Raw genomic sequence first — 16082 nt, 5'->3', positions numbered from 1 at the left:
TGAAGGAACATGGCTGTGTCCCAATAAAACTTTATAAACATAGATGGTGCCCAAATTAGGCCTATGAGTTATGCTCTTCCAACCCTAGGTTTAGATAGATGTATAGGTCATTTATATTCAATCTTTCCAGATCTGCAACATAGAACTAAGAGATTATTGAGAGGGTGGGAGGAAACTATGTGACCATTTAAATTACTTTTACTACTGTATATGTTGTTGCACTGATGCTATTGCTTTAATAGTAACAAATAGGCATATTGCATGATCCAGCAGGGTAGCTAGCTTGCAATCAGTTTGAAACTGAGTTTAGAGTATGTATTCTTGTGGCTTTGAAGTGGCTTTAATATGGATTTTCATAGGCAATTATGTCAGAAATAGCAGGCCATTTTCAGCAGGCTTGCATACCTGCTGTGCAGCAGGACAGACTGAGCAAATGGATTTCTTTAGCCTTGAAAATGATGTGGTGCTGTCTTGATTTTTAATGGCTGTGCTTCAGTTTTTAAAATTATTATTCTGTAGGAACCTTTACGTTTATCCACAGGACTTTTCTTGTCTTGGAAACCATAATTTTTTTCATTGGATTTGTTACACTTGGCATTAGAATATCTTTAGATGGGACCACTCTTGAAATAATTTAAAAATATGTAACTGAGAAAATAAGCTGATGCATTAAGGTTGGCAGTTATCACTCTGGCAATTTACAGACACTTCTTTGTAAAGCCGTCCTCTTCCTTACGGCGTGACCAGCCAACATGCCACAGATGCACACGAGCACAGTGAAGCCCAAGTGTGTTAAGACCAGATAGTGACCTAGTTTGTATACTTACTTCCTGAGTCCTTTGATAGGCTGTGATGGTTCTGCAGGCATGGTCGACATGTGGGGGATTTTTCATCTTAGAGCCTCTGGAAAAGAATCAATTATGGTTTTGAATCCTAGAAAGGGAAGATGAAGGAGGCAGCCCAGCGGTACCAGTATGCTTTAAGGAAGTTTCCTCGAGAAGGAGTCGGGGAGGACATGAGACCGTTCAATGAACTACGAGTTTCCCTCTATCTCAATTTGTCTCGGTGCCGAAGAAAAACAAATGTAAGCTGGGCCCCATCATCTCCACCCTGTACTTCATCTGTGGGACCATGGCAGTGGTATAAAAGCCAGGTCCTGCGTAACTAATGCACACACTACATGATGCTGGCCTGTGGGGAGCCACTTGTCTCCAGGGAGCTTTTGCAGGTCACAGCCGCTGCCCACCCCCTGCGTGTGGATGGGATGTGCCTAGGGTTAGTTTCCTCTGCCTTAATGATAGGAAGCAAATGCCAAATTGTTCCTGTGACTTCCGAGTGGTGGTAGTGCCAACTGTGTCACCAGTTCACCAGCTCCTTCTCCCCAGATTCAAAGTCAACGAGAATGTGCTATACTCACCTGCCTTGTGTGCTTTAGGTTAGCTAAGAGGGCCTACCTGTGACTAGTTGATTTGTAATGAGTGGTGGTTAACTCCTGTTACTTTGCCACTGTCAGATATTTGGGTACTTTTTTCTGATTTTTTTTTTTTTTTTTTTTTTTTTTTTTTTTTTTTTTTTTTGCCAATCCTGGAACTTGAACTTGGGGCCTAAGCACTGTGCCTGGCTTCTTTTTGCTCAAGGCTAGCACTCTACCACTTGAGCCACAGCGCCACTCCTGGCTTTTGCTATATATGTGGTGCTGAGGAATCGAACCCAGGGCTTCATGTGGACGAAGTGAGCACTTTACTACTAGGCCATATTCCCAGCCTTTTTCTGATTTTTTTTTTTTAAGTGCATCTACCCAGTAGGGCCTGCCTGCTTGCTCCACAAGTCCTCCCAGCCCCCTCTGCAGGCTTCCACCCTTTCATCTTCACTGCTTCCAGCACCCTACTCTCCTCAGTGCACCAGTGGCTTACGCCTATAATCCTAGCTGCTCAGAAGGCTGAAATCTGAGGATCACAGTTTGAAGCTAGCCAGGACAGGAAAGACCATGAGAGACTTAGTTCCCAATTAATTACAGAAAAAGTCAGAAGTGGTGCTATAGCTCAAGTGGTAGAATGCTAGCTCAGAATAGTGCCCAGGCCCAACATTCAAGCCCTAGGATGGGGGGGGGGGGGGAAGTATTATAGCTGTGCTAAACAAAAGAAACAGGAAATGTACCTGTCTTCACTGTTCCCTCTCTAGTTACGTCCCAGTACTCTGCTGCCCTTTAGAGAAGGCAGGCCTGCCTGTGCTTGTTTCCATGATGCCTGACTCATGTTTAACTTTTGACACCAGGACTTTGGCATGGCAGAAGAATTTGCTTCAAAGGCTCTGGAACTGAAACCCAAGTCCTATGAAGCTTTTTATGCCAGGGCAAGAGCGAAGAGGAACAGCAGGTACTGCTGGGGTCCCCCACCTGACCAGATGAGCTTCGCTAGCTGAGATCAAACTTCCTGGTTGAGTTTTGCTCTATCAAGGTTTACTCAGAGGCCTTTCCTCCCTTCAAATATGAAGTCAGTATCTTCCCAGAGGCATGTGATAGGTGGTGTTAACAAGCCTTTGATTGTCTCTTGACATCTTGGTGGCTGTTCCTCTCACCTTTCTCCTGGCTCAGAGTTCCTAATTGAATTCATGTTACTCTGGCTCAGGATGGGGGGAGGGGATGGCGTCTGACTTCTAAATTAGAGGTGAGGGGGATGAGAGCTGGTAAACAGTAAAAACATAGGTGAACATGATTGTGTCCTCCACTGGCTTATGCCTACCTCATTCCCAGCCCCAGGGAGGAGGCAGTGTCTATAGAGATAGAGAAGGACGCTGGAATGACACAGGTCTGGGGTAAACTTCAGCACTGCCTTTAGCCCAGCAATTGGGCTAACAGGCAATCTGCTCTCCCGCATGCAATTTGCTTGTTTGTGGATTGTAAATACACCTTATGTTTTGTGCAGTTTGCTTGTTTGTGGATTGTAAATACACTTTATGTTTTCACACAAAGGCAATTTGCGGCAGCCCTGGCTGACTTGCAAGAGGCTGTGAAACTCTGTCCCACCAACCAGGAAATCAAGAGACTGCTGGCCCGCGTGGAAGAGGAATGCAAGCAACTCCAGAAGAGCCAGCAGCAAAAACAGCAGTGCCCACCGCCAGCACCACCCAATGATTCCGATAACGAAGAGGACACCTCAACCTCAACGCTAAATGACCACTTCCACCTCCAGCAGGCCGAAGAGGAAGAAACTTCTCCACCGGAAGAAACCGTTTCCCCACCTCCCAGATCCCAGCCACCCTCATCCAGCCCCTCCCCATACATCCGAAACCTCCAGGAAGGGTTACAGTCCAAAGGCAGGCCAGCGTCCCCACAGAGCAGGTCAGGAAGCAGCAAGGCCCTGCGGGAGACAGTGGCACAGCCCGGCTTGGTCATGCAGCCCACCAAGCAGGCACAGATAGTGAAGACCAGCCAACATCTGGGCTCAGGGCAGTGCGCTGTGAGAAGCAATAGCACAAAAATGCAAGCCTCCTCTCAGATTCCTCCCCCAAGTCCCATGCCAGGTAGGATTCCCGCAGCTCCCGCTGGAGGCAGGAGCCAGCATCTGGAGGGGGTGGGTCCCTTCACTATGGGAGCTGGCTGCGGCCACTTTGGGGATCGGCTGGGCCCCAGCCAGAATGTCCAGCTACAGCGCAGTGAGAGTGGGACTGCATATCCGTTACCAAGCAAGGTCAAAGCTGCAGAGAGGCTCCTGACCCATGCCTCCAAAGCTGGGGACACAGCTCCTCCAAGCCAGGGGGGACCAGGTAGTTGCGACATGAGACACCCTGCTTCCCTTGCCAGCTCTGGCTCTTCTGGTTCCCCGTCGAGCAGCATAAAGATGTCAAGTTCCACCAGCAGTTTGACTTCTAGCAGTAGTTTTTCAGATGGCTTCAAGGTCCAGGGACCAGATACCCGACTTAAAGACAAAACTGTAAACAATGTGCAGAGCGGAACTGCTGAGCACAGGCCACGCAATACTCCATTCATGGGAATCATGGACAAGACGGCCAGGTTCCAGCAGCAGAGCAATCCTCCAAACCGTACCTGGCACTGCCAGGTGGCAGAGGGGCTCCTGACAAACACAGCTGCTGCAGCTGGCCTGCAGCCCTCTAACTCTGAGAAGCCCCCTCTCAAGCCAGGATACTCCAGCCAAGCCAAGCCCTCTTCTGTTTCCACCCTGGGTGGAAGTGTCCACAACGGGACACAGGGGAAGGAGCTAGAAGAAAACAAGTGCCAAATCCCAGTCCATTGTTCAGACACCAGGATAACAAAGAGCGTTTCTCATCTGTACCAGGAAAGCATCCCCAAGCAGCCACCTCACATCACCAACGAAGCCCATAGAAGCCACCTCACTTCAGCAAAACCAAAGCGCTCATTCATAGAGTCAAATGTGTGAGCCTTAAAAGACAGTCTGGAATTGAAAGAGTCTGTTGAGTCCTGGTGGTAAATACCACCAGGATTTTTTTTTCATCATAAAAATTAAACTTTAGCCATATTTTCCACCCTCGGGGGTGGATCTGATGCCATTGACATAATAAAAATGTAAGCAGTTCTTTTCTAAGCAGCTAGAAGTCACAATAAATATGAATGCTAAACAGAATTGAAAACTATAATTAGCTATATATGTATATCAAAACTTTAAGACAGCCAAGGCATTAACTCTGCTTTTCTATAACAAAATCATTTGATTTTTTTCCTCCTAGCCTTTACTATGTTGTAAAATTAGTATTTATGTAAAGGAAAACATCCATTGTTAAAGAGCAATAGGTTTTGACTGCACATAAAACCCATATTATTCTGGAAAGATGGAATATTTTTAAGTTACAGTGCAACTCATTCAAATCTCAGTGTGTGTGCTTGTGTGTGTGTGTAAGTGTGTAAGAGAGAGACCTTAGTGATTTTTTTTTTTAGAAAATGTAACTATAAGTATCACATAGTCGATTTTTGTTCTTTAAACAAAAAAGAAGAGTAAGAATCATTTCCTTCACTTCAGTTCCTTTAAAGAGGATTAAACTATAATTTTACTATTATGGCTCTTATTCAGAATATTTTTACAGAACCCTTATAGGAAGTATGTTTGTGCTTCAAGATGTTTTTAATATGTGGAAGCAGGCTAAGTAAGCTATTTGCAATCTTCATTGGTAGTCAGGTCAGAGTTGACTAAAATATACTGAGAATAGCATTCCTAGTGACACCTAAAAACTAGCTATCACTTTATTCCAGAACTGTTTTTAACAGTGGTCACGTTCCAGAATCCTTTAAAGATAATACTTAAATTAACTTGGATACTTAAGGTTGCTTTTATTTTGGAGACTTCAGGTATGTTTGGTGGTTGCTTTTGGATACTTAAGGTATGGTTAGTTGTTGCTTCTGTCTTGTTATACAATCCTTACTTCATAGTCACATTGTATATACTAAATAGCTAGTCCAGTTTTATTCAGGCTTGTAAATACAACTATTTGAAAGTAATCTGTAATCAAAAACAAACCACACAACCCCAGTCATATTTGCATGTTCTTTGTCAGGCTTCATCCATGCTGGTTGTTGCACTGAATATGTTACTATGGCATGTTAACAGTATACCAGTAATAGCACTTTATCTCATTTAGATGAACACCTGTGAGGTGCTACTTAAGTCCAGGCTGATGTATTGTTCATTTGTAGAGATAAGGTACAGGAATGAGCTTTGGCTTAAAGGTATTTTTATATGAAAATGGTGTGTTGTTGGAGGATGTTAAAATGCTAGTTTGAGAGACATGGGATGGACTTGTTTTATATGTCAAGATGTGAAAATTTATTTTCTAGAATTGGGGAGAAGGAAGTTCTATATTTGCAGAATGTTCTTAAATGAATAGTTACAAAGTTCCTGTGAAGATCATTACCATTTTGTACGAATGGGAACCCTCTGGTGTCATTCTTCAATGTTCTTGAGCGTATACAGTGTACTTTGTACAAACAGCTTTATCATTTTTATAGGCTTTCTGTGAGTTCTGCTATACTACTATGGCTTATTTATTGTTTTCTTTAATATTGTGGAAGTCTGACTCTTTTGTTATATAGTTTTGTTTCTTCTGCACAACTACTGTACTTTTCCATAGGAATAAAGACTATTACTAGAATTGGGCTGGCATTCACTGATTCAATGGGTAAGTAGAGAATATCTGGCAAAACCTATCTGCCTTGGTGTAATCTTGGTTATCCTAAAGAAAACAGAAAAGTACTTTTGCATAAACCTACCAAATGCAGATTTAATTTCACGTAATTTCAAAGTAAGGTTGGCAACATCTACACATTTCAAAATGCCCTGGGGTCATAATTAAGTAATTTTTTACCTGAAACATAGGAAGAAAGCATGAAGAATAGCAAGCTGCTAACTGTGTCTGTTTTACTGACAATGCAGCACCTTCAATACTGAGGCTTCCAAAATGTTTTGGCAAAAAAAACACATTTTGACAATACCCTGTTATTTTGGTTGGTTGAACATATTTGTATTACCTTTATTTAAAAGTGAATCACTTTATGCTCACATTTTCAGTTCCAATGCAGTGTGACATTGGTATATCATGGTAAAAATCCTAACTTGTAACCTTAAGCCTGATAGTACTTTACATTGTCTGATTACCACTATTGCTAGAAGCTTAAGTATTTTCAGTTCTTCTTTAAAGTTGTATATTTAAAGGTTAAGAAAAAAAGAAAATGGGGCAAGAGGGAAAATATTACTTGGTAATACAAAATTCTTATCCTACTTTTTCTTTTTTCTGTAAAGCAGACAGTCTCGTGAGATCAAACATTGTCATCCTCATTGTTGATAGATAGGACATTTCCTCAGGTACCGGGGGAAGAAATGAAATCTTGGGAAGGTCATGTCAGGCAGCACTGGGACATTTTTGTAGCAGGCAGGCTTACTGCTTTCCTGTGGACATTTGCTATGTTAGCTGTATGTTTATAAAAATACATTGCTTTCCCCAGTCTTTTGAATTTTAATATTCTTGAAAAATTCAGGATGTTTGGGGCTCATTGTTCTCTGGTAAAGCATCCTGGCCCCTGCTCGCTCTTGTGCTCTTATTCCAACAAGCTTCCCACTTATGTCTCCCATTGGGGCACATTAGCTTTTGTCATGTATGTGAGAAGTCACAACAGCTTTCCTTCCTTAACTTGAAGTTTACTTCTGTGTGGACGCTAGTCAGGGTGATAGGTGATCTATAAGGATATAGTAATACATTTAGAACTTTTAAGAATTCTGAGGCGGCTACCACAAAGTCAACCTGATGTTTACCTAGCTTGGACCTGAGTTTGACCAAAAGGGAAAAACTTCACTATATTGCAAACTTAGAATCCATCAGAATTACATATTTAATATAATTGAATAAATGAAAGTCTATAAACTCAAAAGTACACATCTAGAGGATTCCACTCTTTTGTTATACCAGGAAACAACCTATACCTAAGAAGAAAAAAAAAATGAGAATTACAACTTAAAACCATAGTGAAATTTTATTTCTATATAGTTTTTTCCACAGGTACAAAAAGGTATTTGCTCTATAGTAAAAAGAGGATGAAAAATAGTACAAGAAATGTACCCATGGCCTAACGTATGGAAACTGTAACCCCTCTGTACATCACTTTGACTATAAATTATTTTTTGAAAAGAGGAAGAAATTACTGTAATTCAGTCCATATGTTTCGAGGAATGTAAATTGACAATTTTTGTGTGACTAGCTGTAATCTGCTTTTCCAATTGTTTTTAATAATCCACACTTAGTGATATTGTTTTAAATGATGTAAAGGTAAACACTAATTTTATTTTTGGTTGTTGTTGTAGTATTGGGGTTTGAACTCAGGACCTTGTACTTGCTAGCAAGCTATATATTACCTGAGCCATGCTCCTGGTCCTTTTGCAGCTTGTCTTTCAGATAGGGCCTTGCATCAACTTTCCTCAGGCTGGCCTTGAGTAAGGCAATCAAGCAGTCCTACCTCTGCTTCTCAAGAAAGAAGCTGGGGTTACAAATATGTACCACCACATCCAGCCCAACAACTTCATTTTTGATGTGTCTCCAGCCATCGGTCGATGGCCATTTTCAGAGTTCTGTTTGGTGTAAGTACCACTGAAGTAAGGACAAGATTTGTCATGGGACTTGTGCGTTTCTTTTTGCTGATCCAATTTTCGATTGCTTCTTTTTCATATGAATAGCCATCTAAAAAAATAAAGCATACAGATTTGAGATATAAGAAAGGCAGGTTACTAAAATGAGTCTAGAAATTCTAGCAAGATCTCTATTGTAACTTAAGTGATAGTCTTACCATGCTTATACCACTCCTAAATATCCCTGCCACATCAGAATCCTTCCATTGTTGCTCTTAGACTAGACTGTGCTTTATGAAGTTTATCTGATCCTTTTGAACAGTATATCAAGAAATGGGACCCTATTAGAAACTCAGACATAGCAGTAGAAAAGAGAAAGAGCTGGTAGAATGGTAGTAAAGATAAATGTGTTCAAAGATGAGGGAAAGAGTCACAGGAATAACTTAGCAAAACTTCCTACTAAAGAGTCAGGGAAAGAACTTTGTATTACAGAACTAGTCCATTAAGGACCTGACAGTAGAGGGAAGATAGGAGCCCTTCCATAAGAAAAATAATCCACTGATGTTTTAATGACTATATTCTTGCAAAACTCTGTAGCAGTAAAGACTGGAATTTCTGAGCCAATTACAGTGGTACACACCTGTAGTCCCAGAACTGGGAGAAGTTGAGGCAGAAGTATGAATTCAAGAAAGAGAAGGCAGAAGTAAATTTCTGCTTTCCTACTTGAATTTTTATACCAGTAAGGGATTTTTCTTAGCCCAAAAGCTTGGTTCTCACTGATTTACAATGCCTAGGAGAGTTCCAAAATAATGCTGACATCACTTAAGAAGGCTTTTAAAGGTTCTTGTGGTTCTTTCTTTCAAGATAAATACAGGATTTACCTAGGATTTAGATCATCTAGGATAGTGTAATTTAAAAAAATGTGACTTCTGGGGCTGGGGATATGGCCTAGTGACAAGAGAGCTTGCCTCGTATACATGAGGCCCTGGGTTCGATTCCCCAGCACCACATATACAGAAAACGGCCAGAAGTGGCGCTGTGGCTCAAGTGGCAGAGTGCTAGCCTTGAGCAAAAGGAAGCCAGGAACAGTGCTCAGGCCCTGAGTCCAAGGCCCAGGAATGGCCCAAAAAAAAAAAAAAAATGTGGCTTCTGGGTGCTGGTGGCTCATGTTATTCAGGAGGTTGAGACTTGAGGACCACGGCTCAAAGCCAGTCTGGGCAGAAAAGTCTGTGAGACTCTTTATCTCCAATAAACTTAAGAAAAAGCCAGAAGTGGTGCTGTGGCTCAAGTGATAGAGTGCTAGCCTTGAGCAGAAAGAGGCCCAGTGCCCAGGTCCTAAGTTCAAGCCCCAGGACTGGCAAAGTAATAATAATACTGTGGTTGTGAAGTCCCATAACCCTGCTTATTTTTATCCCTACTAGCAATGTTTAAGAGAATGGATACACCTGTAATCCTAACTACTCAGAAGACTGAGATCTGAGGATTCGTAGTTCTGTGGTTTGAAACCAGCTGAGGCAAGAAAGTCAGTGAGACTCTTCTCTCCAATAAACCACCCAAAAGCTAGAATTAGAGCAGTGGCTCAAGTGATAGAATGCTAAAAATTAAGAAGACTAATAATACCAAGTATTGACCAGGAGATGAATAAACTGGAATTTTCAGCTGGTAAATTAAAAATGATACATCCATTTTGAAAAACTGTTTTTAAAGTTAAGCATTCACTTATACAACCCAGTAATTCCACAAGAGGAAATAAAATGTGTCCTTTGTTTATAGGTAATAGCAGCTTCTGGCTTAAGAGCTACAAAGTGGAAAAGACCTAAAAGCCCATTATTGGTTTAAGAATTAATATAAACATATTATGGCCTATCTTATCCAGTGGAACACTACTCAACAATGAGATTACTGACTAATATGAAAACAGAGGACACCAACACAAAAAAAGAAAATATCCATGCCACGGATTTAAAATTTGGTACCCAAAATTTGGACCTTTTGTATGTGAAGAAAAGGCATAACCGTCACAGAATGGGTATTCAGAAGCCTCTGAAGAAAGAGAACCCTGACTAGTTCTCTGGTGTCGGTTTTCCTCAGATTCACATTTAATAAACTGCCATGTCTGATTAAACTAGTGAATTTTTCTGCATCAGGACTCTTGTTGCAAAAGAGAAAATTTCATAGCCTGAAATAAAAACAGTTAACTGGCATTAGCTTACTACTATAAGCAGGCACTGTTTTAAGTACCTAATTTACATCTAGTCATTCTCACAAGAATCCCACAACATCAGTACCACTGTGCCCATTCTGCACAGAAGGAGGCAGAGGTTGTATAGCCTCCATACGTAGCACAAGTAATGAAACAAATTCAGTCTGGAGCTTTGTTACCTGCACTCTTATGGCCTCCCATAAGTATATTTCACACTAAAGAGTAAAAGCTAAAAATGAACTGAACATGAACTAAATGTTTAGGGCTAAGAAGTTACAGGAGTCTGGGGCCATAGCTCAAGTAGTAGAATGCTTGCCTACCAGCAAGTTTAAGACTTTGAGTTCAAACCCTGTACTGCTGAAGAAAGTCATAAGAAAACCATAAAAATATGATCAGATTCAATATTACACAAAAGTGATAGAAAAAATAAATTATAAAATTTACTCACAGAACTGAAAATGAATGCTTAAATTTTATTAAATCACATTTTTCTAGGAATTAACAAATTTGTTCCTTGTTCTAAAATACTGATTAGTTCTGCTTTTGGAGACATATCCTACAGAAGTAACCGTAATGTATGTAATGGTAACAACAAAAACATGCATCAAGATAGATTTGCAAACATACCAAGTAGTAGAAGAGTCAAATGCACAATACAGCCACAAAGGTATTACAAGTGCAAAATTACATAGACTAACTGAATATTCAAAATGTTTACAAACTTGACTTGCCCAAAGCATATGGAATGTGAATGCTTTGATAAATACACAAAGTACATGTTCACAATTTAATGTGAACTATTTGAACTCATGATTTAAAAAAAATACTGGGCTGAGAATGTATCTTAGTGGCAGAGTGTTTGTCTAACATGCATTAAGCCCTAGATTCGACTCCTCAGCACCACATAAACAGAAAAGGCTGGGGAGGTAGCACTGTGGCTCGAGTGGTAGGTAGAGTGCTAGCCTTGAACACAAGTTCAAGGACAATGCCCACACCCTCAGTTCCAGCCCCAAGACTGGCAAAAAAAAAAAAATTGTTGAGCACATTTTATGTTTTAGCAAGGATTTTAGTATGACAAGTTTGAAGAAACATAGACATTTCCTAAACCCATAAAGGAAATGAGAGTTAAAGACTCCTCAACAGTATCATAAAAGCTGTATAGTATTTCAAGCTCAGCAGTGCCTGCCTAACAAATATGAGGCCCTGGGTTCAAACCACAGTATCCCCCCAACCTCCTGCAAAAAAAAAAAAAAAAAAAAAATACTGAATTTTATATTTACATTCCGGTAACTATACATTCCATAAGCTTACTTTTCATAAGTTTAAGTGAAACTTTAAAATTGAATCCCTTCATCTAAATTCCAAATTAGACCTCAGATATAGTGAGTTTTAGAAGGGAAATACATGGGGCTGGGAATACAGCCTAGTGGTAGAGTGCTTGCCTTGTATAAATGAAGCCCTGGGTTTGAATCCTCAGCACCACATACATAGAAAAAAGCCAGAAGTAGTGCTGTGGCTCAAGTGGTAGAGTGCTAACCTTGTGCAAAAAGAAGTCAGGGACAATGCTCAGGCCCTGAGTTCAAGTCCCAGAACTCGCAAAAAAAAAAAACCGGAAAGCTATGAGAAGTGAACTGCCTATACTACTTACTTATTCAGCACAGAGTATGACCTGAACTTGATAATCATCACACATACCTGATGCAATTACAGGATCTTTCATAAGTTCTCTGGTTATTGGACATATAAATTCATCAGGGATTCCAGAAGAAAGAGAATTCATCTTGGTCTTGAGCTCTTCAATTTTCCTCATCACTTTACTTCGCAGCCCTAGAGATTCTGAAAAAAAATGATTAATTAGAGCTGGAGAACTGTCAATCTTGATGTAAGGCTTAAGCAAATAGATTACTGCAATGGTTTACCTCATGGAAAAGCCTAGGCTAGCTCTGAACCATGATCCTTGTATCTCAGCCTCCTGAGTAGCTAAGATTATAGGCATGACCCCCTGGGACTGTCAAGTTTTCTTTTAGTTTACACACACAAAAAATTTCCTAAAAAGCAGTTTTGAAGTTCAGGTTAATAATTCAGAAGACTGTTCTAACACTTTTAAACAATAAAACTTAAAAACTAACTTTGATGATACGTTTTGAGCACAGCATATAACCATCTCTAAGTGTTAAAAAAAATTCTATCAAATGATCATTCTTACTAAGGAAAGTATACTCTATTTTAAGTGATTTCTAGAATAAATACTTATTATTTCATGCTTCAATTAACACATGCCAACATGGGTATCCTATTTCTTGAGCTTTCTGAGTTAACTACAGCATTCTGAGAACACTTTGGGCTTTCATTTATATAGATCATCACAATAAGGATCCGAAGTTATTTTTGATAAGAATCTAGTAGCCAGAATATGAAAACAAATCAATAAGAAAAGTTTTTAAATGGGCAATGGGAAGAAAATACAAAAATGGCCAATAAGCACTTGAGAAGTATTCTGTCATCAAATAATTGCAAATAAAGTTCACAGTGCAATACTACTTCAAACTACTAGATGACTATAATCAAGAAGACATAGTAAATATTTTCAGGATAATAAGAAACAAGCCCTACATGTAGCTGATTAAAATGAGAAATAATTGTCTTAGAAAATAGTTTCCAAGTCTTCCAAATGTTAATAAGCACTGTAATTCCACTCCTAATTATTTATATATTATGTATTATATAATTATATTTTTTTGAATTTAAGTTTTATTTATGTATTTCACTGTAGTGCTGTGACAACAAAAAGACATCTGTGTACCAGAGCATACATACATCAACAGTAAGATGTAATTCCTCATTACATCACTGTTATAATATTAAGCTTCTTTGTAAGAGACATAAGCATGTAAAATGGCCACATCAAGTAAATTTCTGCTTTTTTTCCTTTAGATAATCTTAATTTTTCCTCAACAACACTTTATCACCTTCATTGTTAATAGACTTGAATTACTTGGGTAATGGGGATGTGTGGGGGGAATCATTCAACTGTGTTTTACTGTTAAAATTATATATTTTTTGTGTTCCAGTTCTAGGGCTTGAACTCAAGGCCTAGCATTCTCCTTTAGTGTTTCTACAAGGGTGGCATTCTACTACTTGAGCCATGCCTCCACTAACAGATTTTTATAGCTTCATTGGAGACAAGTCTCAGATTGTCTGCCCAACCTGGCTTAAAACCACAATCATCAGAATTCAGCCTCCCAAATTGGCTATGATTACAGGTGTGGGCCAGTAGCTGGAAAAACTTGTACATTGATGTTCACAGAGCATTACAGATAACAGCCAGAAAAGTAGACATAACCCAAATGCTCAAAAGTTGGTTAATGGATAAACAAAATGTGGTATAACCATACAATAATGTGTAATCACAGCTACTCAGGAAACTAAGAATCACAGTTCAAAATCAGCCCAAGCAAGACAGTCCATGAAACACATCTCCAATATACCACCAAAAAGCCAGAAGTCAAACTGTGGCTCAAGTCATAGAGCTCCAGCTTTGGGCTGGAGTTCAGTGACAGTGCAGCCCCCGAGGCTGAGTTCAAGCCCAAGAATCAGCACCAAACGAAAGACAAACAAGCAGCATATAATTGAGACAGAAAGTACAAGGCTGCCAGAGCCTTGGGAAAGGAGAGAATGAACAGTGGAGTTCTCCAGGGGAATGAAAATACTCTGAAATTACATATTGATAGTGATTGCTCAAGTGTATGAATATAAATATACTAAAACTCAGTGTCAACAAAAAATGACTTGGACACAAACTTAAGAACATCTAAATGAATGGAAAATATCTATGTATATATAAGATTTATTAATGTTAAAATGACAACTTTCAAGTTCACCTACAAATTCCATTCCATTCCTATCAGTCAGTTGGCTTTACAGAAACTGACCAAGTGATCCTAAAATTCATGCAGAAATGCAAGAACAGCCAAAACAATTACTGAAAACAACAATGATGGAGGACATATATTCTCCAGTTTCAAAACTTTACTACAAAGCGACAATTGTGTTGTGCCAGTACAATAAACATCAACAAAACAGAATTAGACCACCAGAAATAAACCTTCACATCTGTGGATAAATGATTTTTAGCAAAAGTATCAAGACAAAAAGAACAGTTTTCAACAAAGCTGATGGGAGGAGGTGAAATTCTTGAGAGTAACTAGGTTATAAGGGTAGACTTCAAGAACGGGATCAGTCCTTCTAAAAGAGAGCAGAGGGTGAGCCTGCCCCTCCGTCAGGTGAAGATGCAGTAGGAAGGCACCATCCAAAAGCCAGGAAATGATCCCTCACTGACCACAAAACTTGCCATTTTTTTAATCGTGGACTTCCCAGCCTTCAAATGTGGGTAATGTTTGTTGTTAATAGTTAGGTAACCTAAGTTTAGGCAATTTTTGTCAAAGCATCCCAAAAGGATTAAGACACTATAAAAATGCATACCAAGAAATGAAACATTAGGAGGTCAGGGTAAAAAGGGGCACATGAATGGAGGGAGAGTGAGCAACTGTAGCCATTATATTCCATGTACATTACATAAAAAGTGAATTCTGTAGCTTGAGGGTAGAGACAGAGTAGGAAAATGGAGAATGATAGAAGGGGTGACACTGGCCAAAATGCACTGTACTCATAATTTGACTTAGGGAACCATAGTCCCTTTTTACCATACTTAATAATATAAAAAAGACAACATGATTCATAACCAGGGAAATGCAAATCAAAATATCAATAAGAAACCACAACCACTAAGATGGCTATGAATAAAAAAGCAAACAAGTACAAGTGATATACAGAATACATAGAAACCTCATACATTGCTGGAAAACAGCCCTGACAGTTCTTTCAAAGTATAGTGTTACCACATGACTCACCAGTGCTATTCCTAATTACAAACCCAAGAAAACTGAAAAAAGATGCCCACAGAAAAAGTAATATAGAATGTTTACAGCAGTAGTTTTCAAGATTACTAAAATAGGGAAACAACCCACATTCTATAAACTGTTGTGTAGATAAGCAAACAGTGGTAAATTTATACAATGGACCAAATATAATATACTGACACATATCATCTAGATAAACCTTGAACTATGTTAAGGGAAAGAGGCTGATTATAAAAGGACACATACTGGCAGGTGTCAGTGGCTCATACCTGTTGTTCTAGTTACTCAGGAGACTGAGATAAAAGGACTGTGGTTAAAGCCAGCCTGAGCAGGAAAGTCTATGAGACTCTTATCTCCAATAGCCTAGCAAAAAGCTGCTAGTAGAGCTGTGGCTCAAGTGGTAGAAAGCTAGTCTTGACCATAAAAGCTCTGGGACAGCACCCAGTCCCTGAGCTCATAGCCCCAGGACTGGCACAAAAGAAAAAGGACACATATTGCAAGACTTGTATGAAATGTGAAGCAGCAAGTCTATAGAGACTTAAAATAGATGACTGGTTCCAAGGAGTGGGAAAAAGGGGGGAATTGGGTATGAAATTTCGTTTGGGGATGAAGAAAAAGTTCTGAAATTAAAGAGCGATAATGGCTGTACAACTCTGTGGTAACACAAAAATGTCACTATTATACTCTTAAAAGAGAATTTTTTAAGGTTATGTTATCAATTTTTTAGATATAAAGACATTGGGGCTGGGGATATGGCCTAGTGGCTAGAGTGCTTGCCTCGTATACATGAGGCCCTAGGTTTGATTCCCCAGCACCACATATACAGAAAATGACCAGAAGTGGCGCTGTGGCTCAAGTGGCAGAGTGCTAGCCTTG

General features: G+C 39.6%; 2 protein-coding genes across 17 annotated transcripts in view; one reads left to right on the top strand and one right to left on the bottom strand.

The window, feature by feature from the left end:
* Tanc1 (tetratricopeptide repeat, ankyrin repeat and coiled-coil containing 1) overlaps positions 1–6120 on the top strand; it is a 235544-nt gene extending 229424 nt beyond the window's left edge. For all 15 annotated transcript variants that reach the window (XM_048345390.1, XM_048345389.1, XM_048345388.1 and 12 more), the window contains 3 exons: positions 938–1084; positions 2275–2375; positions 2972–6120. In XM_048345390.1, coding sequence (XP_048201347.1) covers positions 938–1084; positions 2275–2375; positions 2972–4397 — 1674 coding nt within the window. In that variant the 3' untranslated portion in view covers positions 4398–6120. The remainder of the gene's footprint in view (positions 1–937; positions 1085–2274; positions 2376–2971) is intronic.
* A 1623-nt stretch (positions 6121–7743) lies between these two features.
* The window catches only part of Wdsub1 (WD repeat, sterile alpha motif and U-box domain containing 1), a 28206-nt gene continuing 19867 nt past the window's right edge, over positions 7744–16082 (bottom strand). For both annotated transcript variants that reach the window (XM_048345426.1, XM_048345427.1), the window contains 2 exons: positions 11983–12123; positions 7744–8196 (listed from right to left, as the gene is read on the bottom strand). In XM_048345426.1, coding sequence (XP_048201383.1) covers positions 8039–8196; positions 11983–12123 — 299 coding nt within the window. In that variant the 3' untranslated portion in view covers positions 7744–8038. The remainder of the gene's footprint in view (positions 8197–11982; positions 12124–16082) is intronic.

The sequence above is a fragment of the Perognathus longimembris genome, chromosome 4 (genome assembly GCF_023159225.1).
Source record: "Perognathus longimembris pacificus isolate PPM17 chromosome 4, ASM2315922v1, whole genome shotgun sequence".
NCBI lineage: Eukaryota > Metazoa > Chordata > Mammalia > Rodentia > Heteromyidae > Perognathus > Perognathus longimembris.
The sequence above is the reverse complement of the archived record's forward strand: the minus strand, read 5'-3'. Positions and strand labels throughout refer to the sequence as shown.